We start from the raw sequence: 16,356 nt of genomic DNA, 5'->3' as shown, positions 1-16,356 counted from the left end.
ATGTATTTGTAGGCTCTGAATCCAGTTCTAGAGGAGAGGTTTTAAAAAAGAAAAAAAAAAAGAAAAAGAAAAAATCCCGAGCATTGTGAATATCAAGAAATAAACATACATCCTCCCTCGGAACCATCTTTTGCCCTAGTGAAGGTTGTCCAACAGTTGGCAGACACTAAGAAGATTTTTTAAAACAGAGCCTTATGAAGCAAACAAGGAGCTGCTCCCCACGAGCCCGCCCTGCCCCCCTGATAACAGGAAGTCGGTCTGATGAGCCCTCATCCGACCAGACATGAGTGACAAAATCACACAGTGGTGTCATAATCACAAGCCATGTCTAGGGGAAATATAAACCATGTTCTGGATGATAAGCAAACCCTGATAATAATGCACTCTCCGTGCATCCAACGTGCCAGACCCTTCACGTGCTTCTCCTCCCCATGACTCATTAGAACTATGATCTCCATTTTATGATGAAAAACTGAGGCTCGGAGACATGAGTGGTTTGTAAGACCAAAACGCTAATAAATAAGAAGAGGCAGAAGATGAACCCAACCCCCTCACCCCGCCCCCCCCAAAACCCCTCCACAAAGATTCTCTTCTTTCCTGCCTAGAGCTGCTCATCAGCGACTGAGTGAGACCGCCAGGAGTGGAACTGAGTTGAAAATAGTATTTCAGGAGGCTCTGAAGCGAACTCCCGGGACAGCCACCAAGAGCCTGACCCTGCAGTAGTAGAGACCGGAGGGAGTTTTCATTTTTACGAGACTGTGAACAGATCAAAAATTGAAGAGGCTGTTTCGTACAAAAGTTCAGACTCGATGCTTTGGCAACTATAGTAATAATATGAGAGTGACCATTGAGTCGAAGTACATTGTGCTAGGAGTTTCCATGCATTCCGTGTTCGCTTTACGAAGTCCTGGCCAAGGAGGTGTTTTTACTCACATTTTACTGATGTGGAAATTGGCTCAGTGATGTGACTTCCTCAGACTCTCCGGAGGGGCGAAACCACACCTTGAACTCCCACTGGCCCCAACCCAGAGCCTGCGTTCTTCCTGCGAGTGTGGGCAAGTGGTCCAGAGCATGGCCTGTGGGGCCAGACTGCCCGGGTTCAAATTCTACCTCTGCAAGGGCCTGGGCAAGTTACTCGACTTCTCTGTGCCTCAGTTTCCTCTTTTGTAAAATGAGGATAAGAACCCACCTCAGAGGCTTATAAAAGGATTGAATGACTCCATCTATATAAAACACTTAAATCGTGCCTAGCATACAGTGCGCCCCGTGTGTTGGTGATAATTATCAATATCATTACACAATCATATTCCACAAAAGGACCATGGAATTATTAGTAACTATTGCATGACTATCCATGTTTTTTTCAATACAGTGGGGAGGACTACTATTCGCACAACTTTTGGGGTCCCGTCTGCTCTCAAGGTTAACATTGAGTAACGTCGTGACTTAACCCGAATGATAACAATCCGATTTCCTCATGAGGCAAGCCTGTCATTCGATCAGTTTGAAAAAACCAGAGATATTAATAGCCTTGTGCAAACAAAGTGTTTATTATATATACCTCATGGCTTTTTTTTTTAAGCAGGTTACTCTACTGTGTGTCTCCAATGTGGCACCAGAGTCAGGATCAGCATTAAGGGGATTGTATGCTGTAAAATTCTGTATAACAGAAGCACAGTATAACTTTTTTTTCAGTAGCACTTTTTGCAAGTCTAACAACAGACAGTCGGTTTTTTTGGCTGACCTCTTTTTATTTTACACACCCTTGGGCAATATGAGAAATGAAAACTGATGTGTGTGTGTGTGTGTGTGTGTGTGTGTGCATAGGAACACGTGCATGTGCATGTGGTTGGGGTTCGGAAAAGGGGGCAATTCTTATTAACACCATCAGTGCCATGCTCCCCACAGTGATGGAACCTCACCCTTTGTTTTGCCACCTTAGAGTCCCTTCAAAAGCAGGCTCAAGCCATTAACCTTGCATTTTCACTGTAAAGCCTCAGGATGTGCATAGTTTAAAATATTTTGCAGAGGGACCCCTGGGTGGCTCAGTTGGTTAAGCCGCTGCCTTCGGCTCAGGTCATGATCCCAGAGTCCTGGGATCGAGTCCCGCATCGGGCTCTCTGCTTGGCGAGAAGCCTGCTTCCCTCTCTCTCTCTCTCTGCCTGCCTCTCCGTCTACTTGTGATCTCTCTCTGTCAAATAAATAAATAAAATCTTTAAAAAATAAATAAATAAAATAAAATAAAATAAAATATTTTGCAGAGATGTTATATGTATATATAAAATTATGTATACACACATATCTATATTTAAAATATATATATGTATTCTATATATTACATATATAAGATTCAGAATTCCTCTGAAATCCACTTGAGTTTATTTCATCTCAGCACATTTATCTTCTACCAACCAACAGGCACCCATCAGCAGACTGTACTCTCCCAAGTTATCTGCCGCCAACACTAATGGTCTCATACCAGCGCCATGCAAGAAGATGACCTTTTTCTCCCAATGTTTTATGATGTATGAGCTCATGACATCACCTTGTCTCCCAAGGAGTGATTTTGCATGATTTTATTAGTGGCCTGAAGCTAAGAAATTAATCTTAAAAATAATCTGGCAACTGACTTGGGCGGGTAATTCTGTTAGGGCTCTTCCTCTTCAAGGAATCAAAGGTTTTGAAGCCAAAATCGAAGAGATGACATGGAAGGAATTGAACCAGGACATGTTGAGTGCCCACTCTCCATCTGGGAGGTAAAGACATTGTTTAACTTACCCTTCCAATAAACACCAAGCTAATCAGGAATTGTTAAGGAAACTGAGGTCACAATACTCTTGCCATTGAACCTGCCACCATGTTGCCTCGTAAAGGGTGAAAAGAGAGCATAGATGGAGCCATCGAATCCCAGGGTATTAGCACACACACTGAAACGCAGTCAAAGGAGTCCCAACATGATTAAAGAAATCGCTGTGCATATTAATTAACCAAATCTGCTCTGATCTCAGTCTGATTTATTCAGATATCCCTGCTGTAAATATTGCTGGGCTCAAAGGAATCTCTTGATTCAGACAGATGGCTTCCCCCAAGGAGTCCAACCTAGATGCCAGGCTGCCCTCCACCCCAAACTGTCACAACTCCCCCTCTGGGGGAAAAAAAATGAATTCTGAGGCATTTCTCTGGATCCTCCCAGCTTTTGCTTGAACAGTACTTTGGGAATATCTCTATTAGTGGAAAGTGTGTACTTCTGAGACACAGTGTCAGATATTTGTTATTTGAGGCCATGAAATTTTGGGGTAGCTTGTTATTCAGTGACTAGATTGTCAAAACAGTCATGAAAGTACAAGTCTTACTATCCTAGAGGTGGTAAAGTTTGAAATGAGCAGTTAGTTTGGAAAGGGTGTGAGTTAGTGAGGGGAAGCTAGAAATATCTGAAAGCTACAAGGTCCTTTGAGGTCAGTATAGCGAACGTTAAGTATTGGTTGGTGGTCTCATGGGGCCATGAAGTCATGACTGCCCTTAAATAAGTTATTAATTTCTTGGGGCCTCATTTCTTCACTTGTAAAATTGGGAATTTTCCCCAGTCCAAGATGGCAGGTGCCTTTGTTCAAGTTGGTGATATTCATTTTGAAGAATGTTTCTCTTCCCTATCTATTCTCTCTCTTATAACTCTGGGCATGATTTTAATCGTAAATGTAGGAGCAGGTTAATCAGAGAAAGATGTGTTCAAATTTCCAAATGAGCTGAGAGCTATTTTCAAGATTGTAGGTTTGAAGGCATTCCCAGATTACTGGAGCTTGATCTGATCGTATTCCAATAAAGGCTGCCTTTGGCATAAAGCTTTAAAAACATGGTAAGGGTCATTCCCATTTGGAAAAGGTTCAGTTTGTGTCTTTTTTCCCCTCTTCTTTTTCTTCATCTATCAAAGTGCTTTATCCCCCTCATATTCCCTCCAGCATTGGTGTAGACTTGAGTATTGCACGATCCCACCAGTATATGCTATTTACAGTCTGTCGACATCACCAAAATCAGAGCAGGAGGACAGTAAGCTTTATTTTACCACCATTCATCAAAGTTCTGACAGACTATTCTGTAGAGAGATGAGAGCCGTGAGAACTCCGAGTCCCCTCACCAAGCTAAATGTGACTTCCACGGAAGCTCGGGGTGTCCTAAAGCCTCCCAGGCGAGGAGGAATCGACACACACACAGCCCCGGACAAGACAAACTGTGAACTCACTCACAGAAAAGCTATCTTATCCAGCCTGGTATTCTGACTCTAGAAGGATACCTGTATAGAACCTATGGGACAGAACGACCCCCAACCCTGCCTTGAAATCTGGGATTCCCAAATGGAGAATGAAGAATGCGCATATCCAGAGATCTGAGAGCCTTTGCAAAACCACACCTGTCCAAACACAGGTTTTTTAATTTTTTTTTTCCCTCTAGGGAGAATATGGAATCTAGAGAAAGGGACTATGGGCGGCCTTATAAAAGCTCCCACAGGGCTTTCATACTCCAGGGGCACCAGCACCTACCCATGAACTTGCATGTGCGCATACTTAGACACACACATTCTCCCCCCTGCTTAAAACAAATGCCCTGAGGAATTCTAATAAATTATCCATTCAACCCTCTGAACAGCCTGAGAACCTATTCATAATCCTCCTACCCTTCTTTTTCTAGGGACTAGAATGCCAGTTGCGTGTCAAGTATACAGTAATCAAAGGGCATCTGGAAACTTCAGAGGCTTTGTCCTTCTGAATAGTGGAGCTCTCCAAATAGCAAAAGATCTCCTCATGTAAGCACCAAGCCTTGCCCCCACCCCCACAAGGTAACATGTCAGCAGTTTTAGACTTGAAACTCTGAAATTTTATTACATGTATTCAGTTTCCTGAATATCATCTAACCTCACCTTCTAATTCAAGGCTCTTATCATAAGCACCAATTTCCGTACCGGGGCTAGAAGAGGGGAAAAAAATAAATAAACTCCCTCTAGAAGAGGGAGTTTATTCCTGAAGGCTGCAGAGACGGCCACATGGCTGCTGAAGGCAAGTGGAAAGTCAGAGAACAAGCCAAAAATGGGACTCCAAATAAAGACACCACAGCAGACGTCAGGAGCCAGGTGGGATGCCATAGCTGTCAGGGCTGGGTTAGCTAAAAACAGGGTAAGAATTGGAAAAAGTGCCCGCAGCAAGCACCGTGTTCATTCTATGATCTGATTTTAGGGGGCCAGTATCATCGAGGTATGTGGGCAAAATTCCAAGTCTGAAGGATCATCTGCTTCTGCCAAAGCATCCACCCCCAGCCCTCCCCTTCTAATTCAGCGCTTCTGATTTCTTGTGGTCCTAGAGACGACACCCCTGGTCACAAGTGAATAAAGGGCCAAAGGCTGCCTTTCCATGAACTCAGCTGTGTGTGTGCTTTGTGTCTTCTGTGACAGTGGTCAGGGGTCTCTGACTTACTTCCTAGCCGTGTTTCAGGAGGTGAGACTGCTGCCTCGTTGAGCTCTCCATAGATGAGGAATTGTTTCCTTCCTTCCTTGCCCTCTAAAAGCACCTCCTTCCAGTTCCTGTGTTCAGGGACAGTGAACAAGCCCATGCTCACCCTCTTCACACAACATGCTTCCATCTTGCGCTGTTCCTCTTCCAACTAGGGACTCCGATCTGTGCAGATCTTACTGCTCCAGTGATGGGAGAGCCCATGTGGCAGTAACCTCCCAGAAGGTACACAGCCACTAAGAAGTCACTGAGGAAGAATTTACTAAAGGTCCTCTAAATGACCAGCCTCGAGGGACACATCCCTTCCTGGCGATGAGATGGTCTCCGAGAGTAAGGCAAGTGCTCAAGTTAATTCTGCCCTTACCAGAGGCCGCCCCTTGGAGCATAGGGTCCGGGGCCTAAGAGTAACAATGACTTGGCAGCTTAGCTTAGAGCAACAAGATGTAGAGATCCTGCCTTCAACTGATTGAAGTCAGACCACTGAAATGGAGCCAGGGAGGATAATCCATGATGCTATCCTCCATACACAAGACATATAAAGGTAACTTTTTTAAAGATTTTATTCATTAATTTGACAGAGAGAGAGAGATCACAAGTAGGCAGAGCAGCAGCAGAAAGAGAAGGGGAAGCAGGCTCCCTGCTGAGCAGAAAGCCCCTTGCAGGGCTCGATCCCAGGATCCTGAAGATCATGACCTGAGAGAGGCTTAACCTACTGAGCCACCCCTGCGCCCATATAAAGGCAATTAATTGAGAAAGAAGGAAAGAGAGAACAAGGAATCATGTTTTGTTTTTATTATTTTTTTAATTACCTTGAATTATCTATCTGGCTACCTTTGCCCTAGCTTCTTTTTCAGAGAACCCAGTCTTTGTTTTCCCTCCAGATACCAATCCACTCTCTGGCTGGTGTGGTTTCTCTTGTTTTCCTTCTCTTCTGGCTGATACCGAGGCAAAGAGGAAGGGAATGCACAAGGTGTAGTGAGAAGCGGGCACCTGGGAGTCACAGCTGAACTGGGGTGGCCACCCTGCCCCTTCCTAGCTGTGTTGATCCTGGCCAAGGGACTTACTTTCTCTTTGACTCAGCATCTTCCTCTGTGAAAAGGAGGAAGACACAGTAGTCAAAAGAATACCTTCAATGGGCAATATGATCAAAAATGTCGAAACTTCCAGTAATAAGATAGATAAGTCCTGGGGGGTACAAGGTACAGCATGGGACTGTAGCCAACCACGCTGTAGCATGTATTTGAAAGTTGCTCAGAGAGTACATCTTGAAAGTCCTCACCACAGGGGGGAAAATTTGTGTAACTATGGGAAGTGATCGATGTAAACTGAACTTACTGTGGTAGACGTTTTGCAATACAGACATATGTCAAATCACTACATTGTACCCCTTAAACTAGTATCATGTTATACTGCTATTATATTTCAGTCATTTCTATAAAAGAAAAGAATACCTCATCATGCCAGCCTCACAGTAGAGCTGGGAGTATTAATGGAGACAGTACTTATAACACGCCTAACAAGTCTCTGGTACTCAGGAAGCCCACGCTGACGCTATCCTAGGTGACTGGAAGGAATGGCTCCTCATAGTGCTCTCAGAACATGCACCAAGATTTGAGGTCCTCCAAGAAGAGGTCCTTGGGGATTCATTTTAATAAGTAAGCATTAGCTTTCATGAACACACATTAGTACTTGAAGACTCTTTTTAGAACTTTTAAAACCTACTCTCTGCAATCTCATACACAACATTTATTAGTGTGGTAATTCCTCATTCTCATAACAAACACAAAGAAAATTCTCATCCAAAGTATCGACGTTTCCAAGTGTTTAGAATCCAGAACAACTAGAAGTTTCTGCCTACAGATGTCAATATCTTTCTTTTCCTCAAGTAAGCCCCGTTTTAGTCATACAGTCACCCATGTCTCCTCCTTAGCATCATGGTTCTCTGGTGTGTTTCTTGACCTTTGGTTTCCCTCTAAATACTCTCTCTGGAGGACAAGCTTCTCCCAGTCATCTCTCACCTCCAGTCTCTCCCAAGCACAATCTACATGGTGCCCTCGACAGGTCCCTTCAAGGCTGTGTTTTTGAATGGGTTGCTCCTCTGTCAAGAATGATCGTCCCTCATCCTGTTTTAACCGATGCTTCTCAAGGCCCTGGTCAGATGTCAACTCCCTGGTGAAATCTCTTCACTCTGCCCTCTACCACACCGTTCCTATCACCCTACGACACGCAGAAGTCAATCGTGCACAGGTCTGCTTCCCTCCTCAGACTCAGGGCTTTTTGAGCAGTGTTTCCAAGTGCATTCGAATCACCCAAAGGTCTTGTGGAAACAGTAGATTCTGCTCTAAATTGTATGCGTTCTGACTCAGTGAGTCTGGGATGGCACAGGATGTTCTGCATCTCCCTCAGCTTTTAGAAAATGCAATCTACTGCTCTGTAATCCACTTGAGAAGCTCTTAAGAGCCTTTCAGAAATGTCAGTGACTTGGCACTTCTTCTTCATCCTCCTCCTCATCATCATCTTTTTTTTTTAAAGATTTTATTTATTTATTTGACAGACAGAGATCACAAGTAGGCAGAGAGGCAGGCAGAGAGAGAGGAAGAGAAGCAGACTCCCTGCCGAGCAGAGAGCCTGATGCAGGCCTTGATCCCAGGACCCTGAGATCATGACCTGAGCTGCAGGCAGAGTCTTTAACCCACTAAACCACCAGGTGCCCCGTCATCATCATCTTTTAACACAGGTGCCCAGCACCTGTACTTAGAGAGATGAAAGTGATGTCGGGGCTGCCTGAAATAATGCAGGGCAGAGGGAGACAGGAAATGGAGGTGGGGGGAGCTGGACAGAGAAGGAGGTTAGCGAAGGGGCAGGAGATAGGAAAGAGGGGACAAAAAGAGGGAAAATTATAGGAAGAGAGAGGACAATAGAAAGGCCAACACTGTCTGACTTTCCAGGTTGGGGAGGTGGACTTCTGGCACCATCCCTCCCGGGGGGGGGGGGGTGCCCCAGCCATTTATGCCATGGGAGAAGTGTGCTCAGACCTTCACCACTTCCTTCTAAAGGTTCTTCCTTCCGACTGATTGAGGAATGAGATACCGAGAGCAAAGGTATAACAAATGAGAGTCTTCCTCATGATTGTGAGTGTCCAGAATGGTTTCTGTCACAACAGCAGAAAGGATTTACCCTAAGACTTCAAACTAACTGTTCACCAAACAACCTACACGAAAGTTACCTGGTAGAGTTCGATCCGTTGTTCGGGCACTCTGGCTTTCGGGTTCTGTAAAACGAAAGACTCTGAACTCTGCTTTCACCAAGTTGGATGCATTCTTCTCCATCGCCGAGACGTCAAAGCGGACGATTCTGAAGTAGGGTCTGTAGAAAGTGGGCGGGATGGCATCTGTAAAAAGGGCAATCATTGAAAATGATAAAATCCATTATTCTCTCAAAAAGGACCCTGCGGCACGAGATCGTCTCAAGAAAACATATGGGAAATATCTACAGAAGGATTTCGTTTCCAAGGGCCAATTTAATACCATTAACAATTTAACCAGAGGGGGAAAAAATAAATAAACATGTGCATTTGGTTACCGCAGTCGCAGATTAATAGAGATTAACAAACCACTTCCAACTCCGTTCGAGGGCATGCTGTTAACCCCATCCTTTGAAAGTGACAGAGCCGTGGAAAATCCTAGATGGTTGTGAACTGGAGCAAGCTCGTGACAGTTGATGCCTGGAGAGAGCTGTCGGGCTTACATACACTTTAATCAGATGTGCCAAGAAAATAGCTCCTAATGGCAAGCAGTCTGCCCGTGGATTTTTTTTCCTTGAAGTTTTGGCATCCGAATCCTCTGCTCTATCCAGGTTCGTGCATTGCATCTTTTTTGGCTTCAATAGTTTGTTTTTTTCACACACATATGACCAAATGTACCCTCTAGTTAAGCTAGGGTGAGAAAATTTGAATTAAAAAAAAATAATAATAACATCCAATACGGGTTATCTGGTCTAATGAGGAGAAAGAGAGGAAGAGTCAGCCCCAACGCCTTCAGTTCTAAGCTGAAACACACAGAGCAGATAGTACACAACAATTTCAAGTTCACGGGTTGCTAGAGGTTTTGCTGTTATTTTACAGTCATTTGCCACTGCCTTTGAGCAAGCACCTGAGCTTCTCCAACAAAACCAAGCGGGTCCCCATCCCGGACACGCAGTTCAGACATGCCTCTGTTTATGGAGCCTGTACACTGCACAGGCCACTTGTTCCAGATTTTCTACAATTCTCCTCCAGATCTTCTGCAAACTTTCCTTTATTATTCCAGAATGTTCCATCCAAATTGGGTAGCTCCAGTCCTTCCTACCCTCTTCTCAAATGTGTAGCTTCGTTACAACATAATCATTCACAGTTGTTTATGGCTTTTTACAAGTGTTTTTATTACTTCTGCATTATGTTTGTTTATTTTGTTTTCCCCCATGGAAATTTTAAGAATCTTGAGGGCAGAGACCAGATTTGCCAGGTCTTCCTCCCTACCCCTGCAAAACCCACAACCCTAGGACAGGGCCCCCTGCACACTTGGAATTCACCAACCATCCCCTGTTGGCATAGTTGGTCAATCAGTAGGAGTCTTGAAAAGACTCAGCCATCTGGCTATTGGCAAGACTAACTTCTTATTAAATAAACGAGCCATCTTGCCGATCTTAAAATAGAAATAAATACCTTTCATGATTTCTTGGGAAACCCGTGCCCTGACGATGAGACTGGGGAAAAAAAAAAAAAAGCGAGAACATGCGACGGTTTGCTGATTGTAAGAGCTCGGCACTCTTTTCCCTCAAGGGAGCTTACCCCATCCCTCTCCCCGCGTCCTGGGACTCCCAAAAAGCCACTTTTGGGGAAGGGGTGAATTCCCAGCCACGCTCCGCACCATGACTGCCAAACGACCTTGTGAATGGAAGCTTTGTAGCCCGTGAGCCAGAAATCTCCGAAACAAACAAACAAACAAACAAAATAAAAACCCCCAAAAATCTAAAGCATCCAGGTGTCGGAGAAAAGAAAGTATTCATGCGGACACAGTGATGGCTCAGCGCGCTACAACTGTGAGGGAGTCGGGGGACGGTGTTCAGGAGGACGGACATGCCTACAAGCAACCGGGTTTTCTGGACCCCCAGCGCTGCAATTTGAAAAGGTCACCGCTGGGCTGCTGGGAAGAAATCGATCTTTCTCTCGTCTGGAACATGCCGCCCCCTCACCCCGGCCAGTGATTGGACCAGCGGTCATGGCCTGACCAGCTCATCCGCAAACAGGCGAGGCCCAGCCCAGAAGCTGGAGCCAGGCTGGAGCCAGGTTCTCACGTCTTCCCTACACCCTCCAGGCTGGCCAGAACCTTCCACAGGCCTAGTGCTGAATTCGTCTCCCATGCCCCCCCCCCCCCCCCCCCCCCGCCATGAGACAGCAGATGCTTCAGACACGCTCTGAAGAAGCATCCGGAGGAGCAAAGCCAGTCGGCGCGTTTTCCCCTCCCATTCGGCGGAAGCCCCACAGGCCGGTTCCTCTTCCTTCCCCAAACACCCATCGTTCACGACCCACCCGCCCCATTTCATCCCTCCATCGAGTTTGTAAATAAGTGCTCTTGAGATTTATTTTTATTCTCTTTCGTGTTTATTAAACTTGGAGCAATTTTTCCCCCCCTTTCTGGTCTTCTGCCCAAGCTCACTCTCTCTTTTTATGGCTGCTTCAGACCACGAGGTCAATTTTGTTTCTTCTTCTTCTAAGCAAATTGTCCAATGATCCTGTCCGAGGCTTTTGAGCTCTGAAGGGGCGTTTGCAAATATTTACAGGAGCAGCTTGATGGTTAAGTGCAGCTGTTCTGCTCGGCTCCCTATACACTGGTGAACGGCCCTCCGCCCCTCTGGCTCTTAGAACCCCTTCCGCTAGTTCTGTTTCAAGACCTGATAAAACAGATCTGCATTGGGGGGGGGGTGTCTTGCTTTAGAAGCAGAAGGAGCTCAGACACCAGGAGAGGCCCCCAGAGCAGCCCCCACAAGCAACTCTGCTTTGGTCTCTAACCACAGCGAAGGGACCAGGCCAGGAGGAAGCCGCAGCCTCCCCCACACCCCTGCTCCTGGACACGAGGCCAGGAGATCCCTCGATAAAGACTGTTGACCAGAAAAAACTGACGACTGCTTCCAAGGGCCGGTTGCAGCTGTCCCCTGCTGTCATCTGCTCTGGGTCACCAGCCCCCTGCCTGGCAGAGGAACTGAGTGACTTGGCAAATGTTTCTGCATTGGGGGACAGGGGAGAAAGAGTCACAGCAAATGCTCCGGCCTGGGCTGTGACCCTTCCCCTTGCCTCATAAAAGCTTCTGCAGGCACAGTGTGGGCAGGGCCGACAGCAGGCCATCGACACCCAGCCGGGGGATGGGGCCGGCTCACTCCCCGGGTTCGGGGCGCCAAAGCAGCGGGGTAGGGATGTAATGGCTTATGCAGCCCTAATCCACCCACTTCGCCTTGGAGGGATGGAGCTTTTTCCTCTACCTTCTCCAAGAACTCATTTCCCCCCTTGGAATGGGAGTTCTCCCCGAAGTCCTCTGTAATTCCAATCCCAGCTCCTACTCCCTGGCCAGGTGGTCAGGTACTTGGGCTTGACCTTTGCCAGCTTACCCACACTCACATCCTGGTTGGCTCCTGCCTCTCCATTTCTGACCCACTTTTTTTTTTTTTTTTGGTCAATCAAATTGATTTTCCTGCAACCCTTTGGATCAGACCTCCAGGCTGATTCTCTGCCTCCTCCCATGCTCTCTCCCGCCGGCCTGCTTCTCAGGGAAAATCTTGCACATGGGAGATTCCAGAATGACATCAAGTGAGTGGTGTTTCCCTCATCTCAACACTGGCCATATCTCCCTGCTGAATCAAATTTGGGGGAATGGACAAGAGGGGGGGAAATGAGGAAATCTAACTAGTTATCACTTTACAAAGTAACAGTGAACAGGAAGACTAATTATGCATTTAATCACAAGCTGCTTATATAAGCAATGTATACTGACTTGTTATCTGTTCCAATGATTTAATAATAGCTTATTATGTATTATCTTCTCCTGAAGTAAACGCCTCCAGTCCAGGAATCTTTACATACAGTTCTTTGATTCATCACAGCCCAGGGCCCGTGGCATGGACGTGTGACCAGGCAGTCACACAGAGTTCCCATGCTCAGAAAAGTGTCATACTCGAGTTTAATGCTCTATAGTTGCCATCTTGAAATCCTTAATAATTTCATCTTTGAATTGAAGCTTTAGAAGGGAAGTCTGATGGGACAAATGAGATGTGCACAGGGGGCGTAAAGCCTTGGCTCGTGAGCTATTCCATCTCTCGTTACCTGCGGACCTTCCTAAGATCGTCCTCAGCCCACTAGCCCTCACACCCTCTAGGGCCCCAGCCTCCACTGGGAGAGTCGGGGTCAGGCACACACCGTTGAACCCTCCCAGGGCAGCCCAGCAGCCGTTTCCACCTGAGGCTCACAGCATTGCCATGCATTCGGAGGGTAACTCTTGCCCACTGTGACCCAGGTTACCAAGCACCCTGCAGGTTTGTAATCCTATGGGCTGGAGTGGCGGTCCGGAGAGGCCAGGCTCAACACGGCAACAGTCTGGTGGCTGGAAGCAGCAGGCGCCCAGCTGCACAGTCCAGGGTAGAGGGCAGAGCCCTGGGGCTACGCGTCTGCTCCTGCTCTGGGAGCATCCCCGTACCCATGGGAGCACGACATCAAGGAGCCCATGACATCACCGCAACGGGTCAAGAGAGAGGAGAGAGAAAGGGATCATGGAGCCAAGAAGAGCTTTGTATTTTAGAATCTTGGACAGCACATGTTCCCTGCTTTTTAAACAAGAGGCCCCACATTTTCATTTGGAAAAGCATCCACACAGTTTTAAAGCCAGCCTCACCCCGGTGAAAGCTACAGGATCTTAATGCCATGTGGGACCTTCAAGGCCATCTGAATTTTAATCCCAAATCATCCGGTGCTAGCTAATGGCAACGGGGACATTATTGGGCTTTTCGGAGCCTGTTTCTCCATCTATGCAATGATTTAAATAATTCCCTATCTGATATGCATTGAGTCATGTGGTCAGGATGCATAACGAAGCAGATGGAACATTGGAGCCCTGGTTTGGCACTAATTTCCCCGCAGAAACGTCCCTTCCTGTCCCCCTCCTCATTCTGCAGCAAAGCTGCCACATGCTCCTCAGGGCTTCCTTGAATACCCTGGGGGAGAGAAAACTCTCCTACTGCCTACTAACTTAATTAGAAGCGGAGAAGAGAAGGACCAGGAGCTGCTAAGTGGACTGGGGCAGTTTAAAACGACTCTACCTCTGAGTCCCTAGGAGTCAACGTAAGTTTCCTCAGAATCCCCGCCGCCCGCCTTCAGCCTCCTGCCTCAGAAAGGGGACGAGAGACATCTTTCTTCTCACTGGACTTCTCTGGGTCAAGCTATTCCACCGCCCCCTCTGACGCTCATAGTAGGACTACTTAGTAGTAGGAGGAGGAGGAGGACTACATAGTAGGACTACTTACCCAAAAAGGCAGCAAAAAACACCACCTGAGGAAAGTCTGACAGCATGACCAGTATGATGAGCTCTGACAAAGAATGTGGACGGGGGTCTGCAAGAAATACCCCGGAGAATGTGCAGGGCTCAGCCTTTAGAAAGGCAAGGAGTCACTCAACCATCTGGAGCTTACTTGCTAATACGGTCGTCTTCTTGCCCGAGGCACTCACCATTCACCTGAACCTTAAATACAAGGTAGTCTCCCTTCCTGGGGACGGGATGCGCAGGCCTTAGCAAGTAGTCCAGGCTCCTGGTGATAAGGGGAGCTGTGGGCCCTCCATAGTGGAGGTTCTCAAAGTGTGGGTGTGGGGTAGGGGTGATCCGCATTTCGTCAAATTCCCTGGGCAACTCGTACATTCCCTAAAGCTTAACAACCACTGAAATTAAAGACAGAAAAAAAGAAATCCACCAAGAAGACAAAGGGAGCACCTAAGAGAGATTTTTTTTTTTGAAAGCACGATCATCACATACTACTTAATTGAAAATACTAATTATTAGTCTTTCTTTTTGTCCATCTCCTGCTGCTAGAATATAAACTCCATGGAGAGAGCTTTGTTTATTCAATGAAGTATCCTAAGTATCTAGGAAAGCACATAGAACATAGTAGTCATTCATTAAAATAGTTTTGAATTATTTTTTTTTTAATCAAAGGAGTATCTAAACTTTTTTTTTTTTTGTAAGAAAGAAAGTAATCTATTGGGAGCATCCAAACTTTTGATCAGGCATTACACATGAAAAAAAAAAGAGTAGGACAGGGTGCCTGTGTCGTTCAGTCAGTTAAGTATCAGCCTTTGGCTCAAGTCATGATCCCAGGGTCCGGGGATAGAGCCCCACGTCGGGCTCCCTGCTCAGTGGAGAGCCTGCTTCTCCCTCTGCCTACTTCTGCTCTCTCTCTGTCAAATAAATAAATAAAATCTTTTTTTAAAAGAGGAAAGAAAGAAAGAAGAGAAGAAAAAAAGAGAGGACAGAGAAAACGTGAAATGACAGCAACACAAGACTGATAATGGATAAACAGAATTCCCCCATGACTTGTACTAATTGTCTCCCTTGACTCCACATTTCAAACTAGAGAACTTTGAAAATATGAATGCCTGGGTCCCAGTCCCAGAAACTGTTTAATTAATTGGACTGAGAGTGACTTTCTTAAGCCCCTCAGCAGATTCTCAAGCAGAGACAGAACAGAGAACCCAATCCCTTAAAAAGGAATTGATAACACTTAACTTGAAGAAGGAGACAACAGAGAGACCCCAAATATTTCAGGGTCTTGCATATGGAAAGTTTCTTATTTTCCAAAAGGGCCAAAGAGTCATATGGCTCACATATAACATTTTATAATTTAGAAGAGTTTTTAAAATGCACTGTCTTTCAGGGTTGGGAGTGCTCACCTCACAAAGAATTCGTGTAGTTTCAAGACCAAAGATGCAATGGGGTGTCCTGAAGCTGGGGGCGGGAGGAACTAGGTAGCCACCCAGCTCAATTGTGAGCTCATCTTTCTCATTTTGATGTTCTCCATTCATGAACCTCCAAAAAATGGTTTTCTCCCCTAAATCCCACATTAGATGATTGTCACTCACTACCTATATGGGAATTACCTGGGGGTGGGGTGGGAGAACTTATTAATGTGCTTATCACCTGGCTCCATTCCAGACCTACAGGGAGGATTTCAGATGATTCTGTTTTACACTCAGGTCGGAGAGTGTCTGCCCTAGCCCATGGTCCAACCACAACGAAGTTGGCCAGGCTTCCCTTCCCGCTACTCGGGGTCATGAACTAGCCAGGGATGAAGAAAATATGTCCATCCACCATCCACACCCTGAAAAAGAATGGCCTGGATCACTGCAGCTCAGAATTCTACTCCATGACCACCTCCCATTTTATTCCAGCTTCTTATACGTCATTTCTGCTCAGAGGGTGTTTTTCATCCCCATTTCACAGACAAAGAAATCAAGAGCAAGGAGAGTGAACTAGCTCTTGGCTAAGGTCAAGGCAAGCCTGGCTCTTCCATCAGTTCTGGCTTTTTACTCTAATGCCTGCCTTCTGCACAAGGAAGTCCCTTGAACAAGAAGGCATGACCATCACCCCAGGCAGAAATGCTGACCCAGGCACTGGAGCACTGCCACAAAACCCAACACGGAGAAGTGGTTCATTCTCAACTAGGGATCAGCATGACCTTGCCTTAAAGCTCAAGAGAGTTCAATGTGAGATCAAGTATTTTCACTGATACTTCTGGAAAGAATGACCCCGATTTGGAGACCTGGGGCTTGCTCAGTGTGAATGTT

At 46.2% G+C, this 16,356-nt stretch overlaps 1 protein-coding gene across 1 annotated transcript in view; it reads right to left on the bottom strand.

Annotated features, from left to right (window-relative positions):
• Window positions 1–16,356, bottom strand: part of TGFB2 (transforming growth factor beta 2) — an 81,057-nt gene that overhangs the window by 21,826 nt on the left and 42,875 nt on the right. The window contains 2 exon segments of the mRNA XM_047704481.1: window positions 8,725–8,775; window positions 8,777–8,889. Coding sequence (XP_047560437.1) covers window positions 8,725–8,775; window positions 8,777–8,889 — 164 coding nt within the window.

This window comes from Lutra lutra, chromosome 15, assembly GCF_902655055.1.
Source record: "Lutra lutra chromosome 15, mLutLut1.2, whole genome shotgun sequence".
Lineage (NCBI taxonomy): Eukaryota > Metazoa > Chordata > Mammalia > Carnivora > Mustelidae > Lutra > Lutra lutra.
This window is presented reverse-complemented; position numbering and strand designations above follow the sequence as displayed.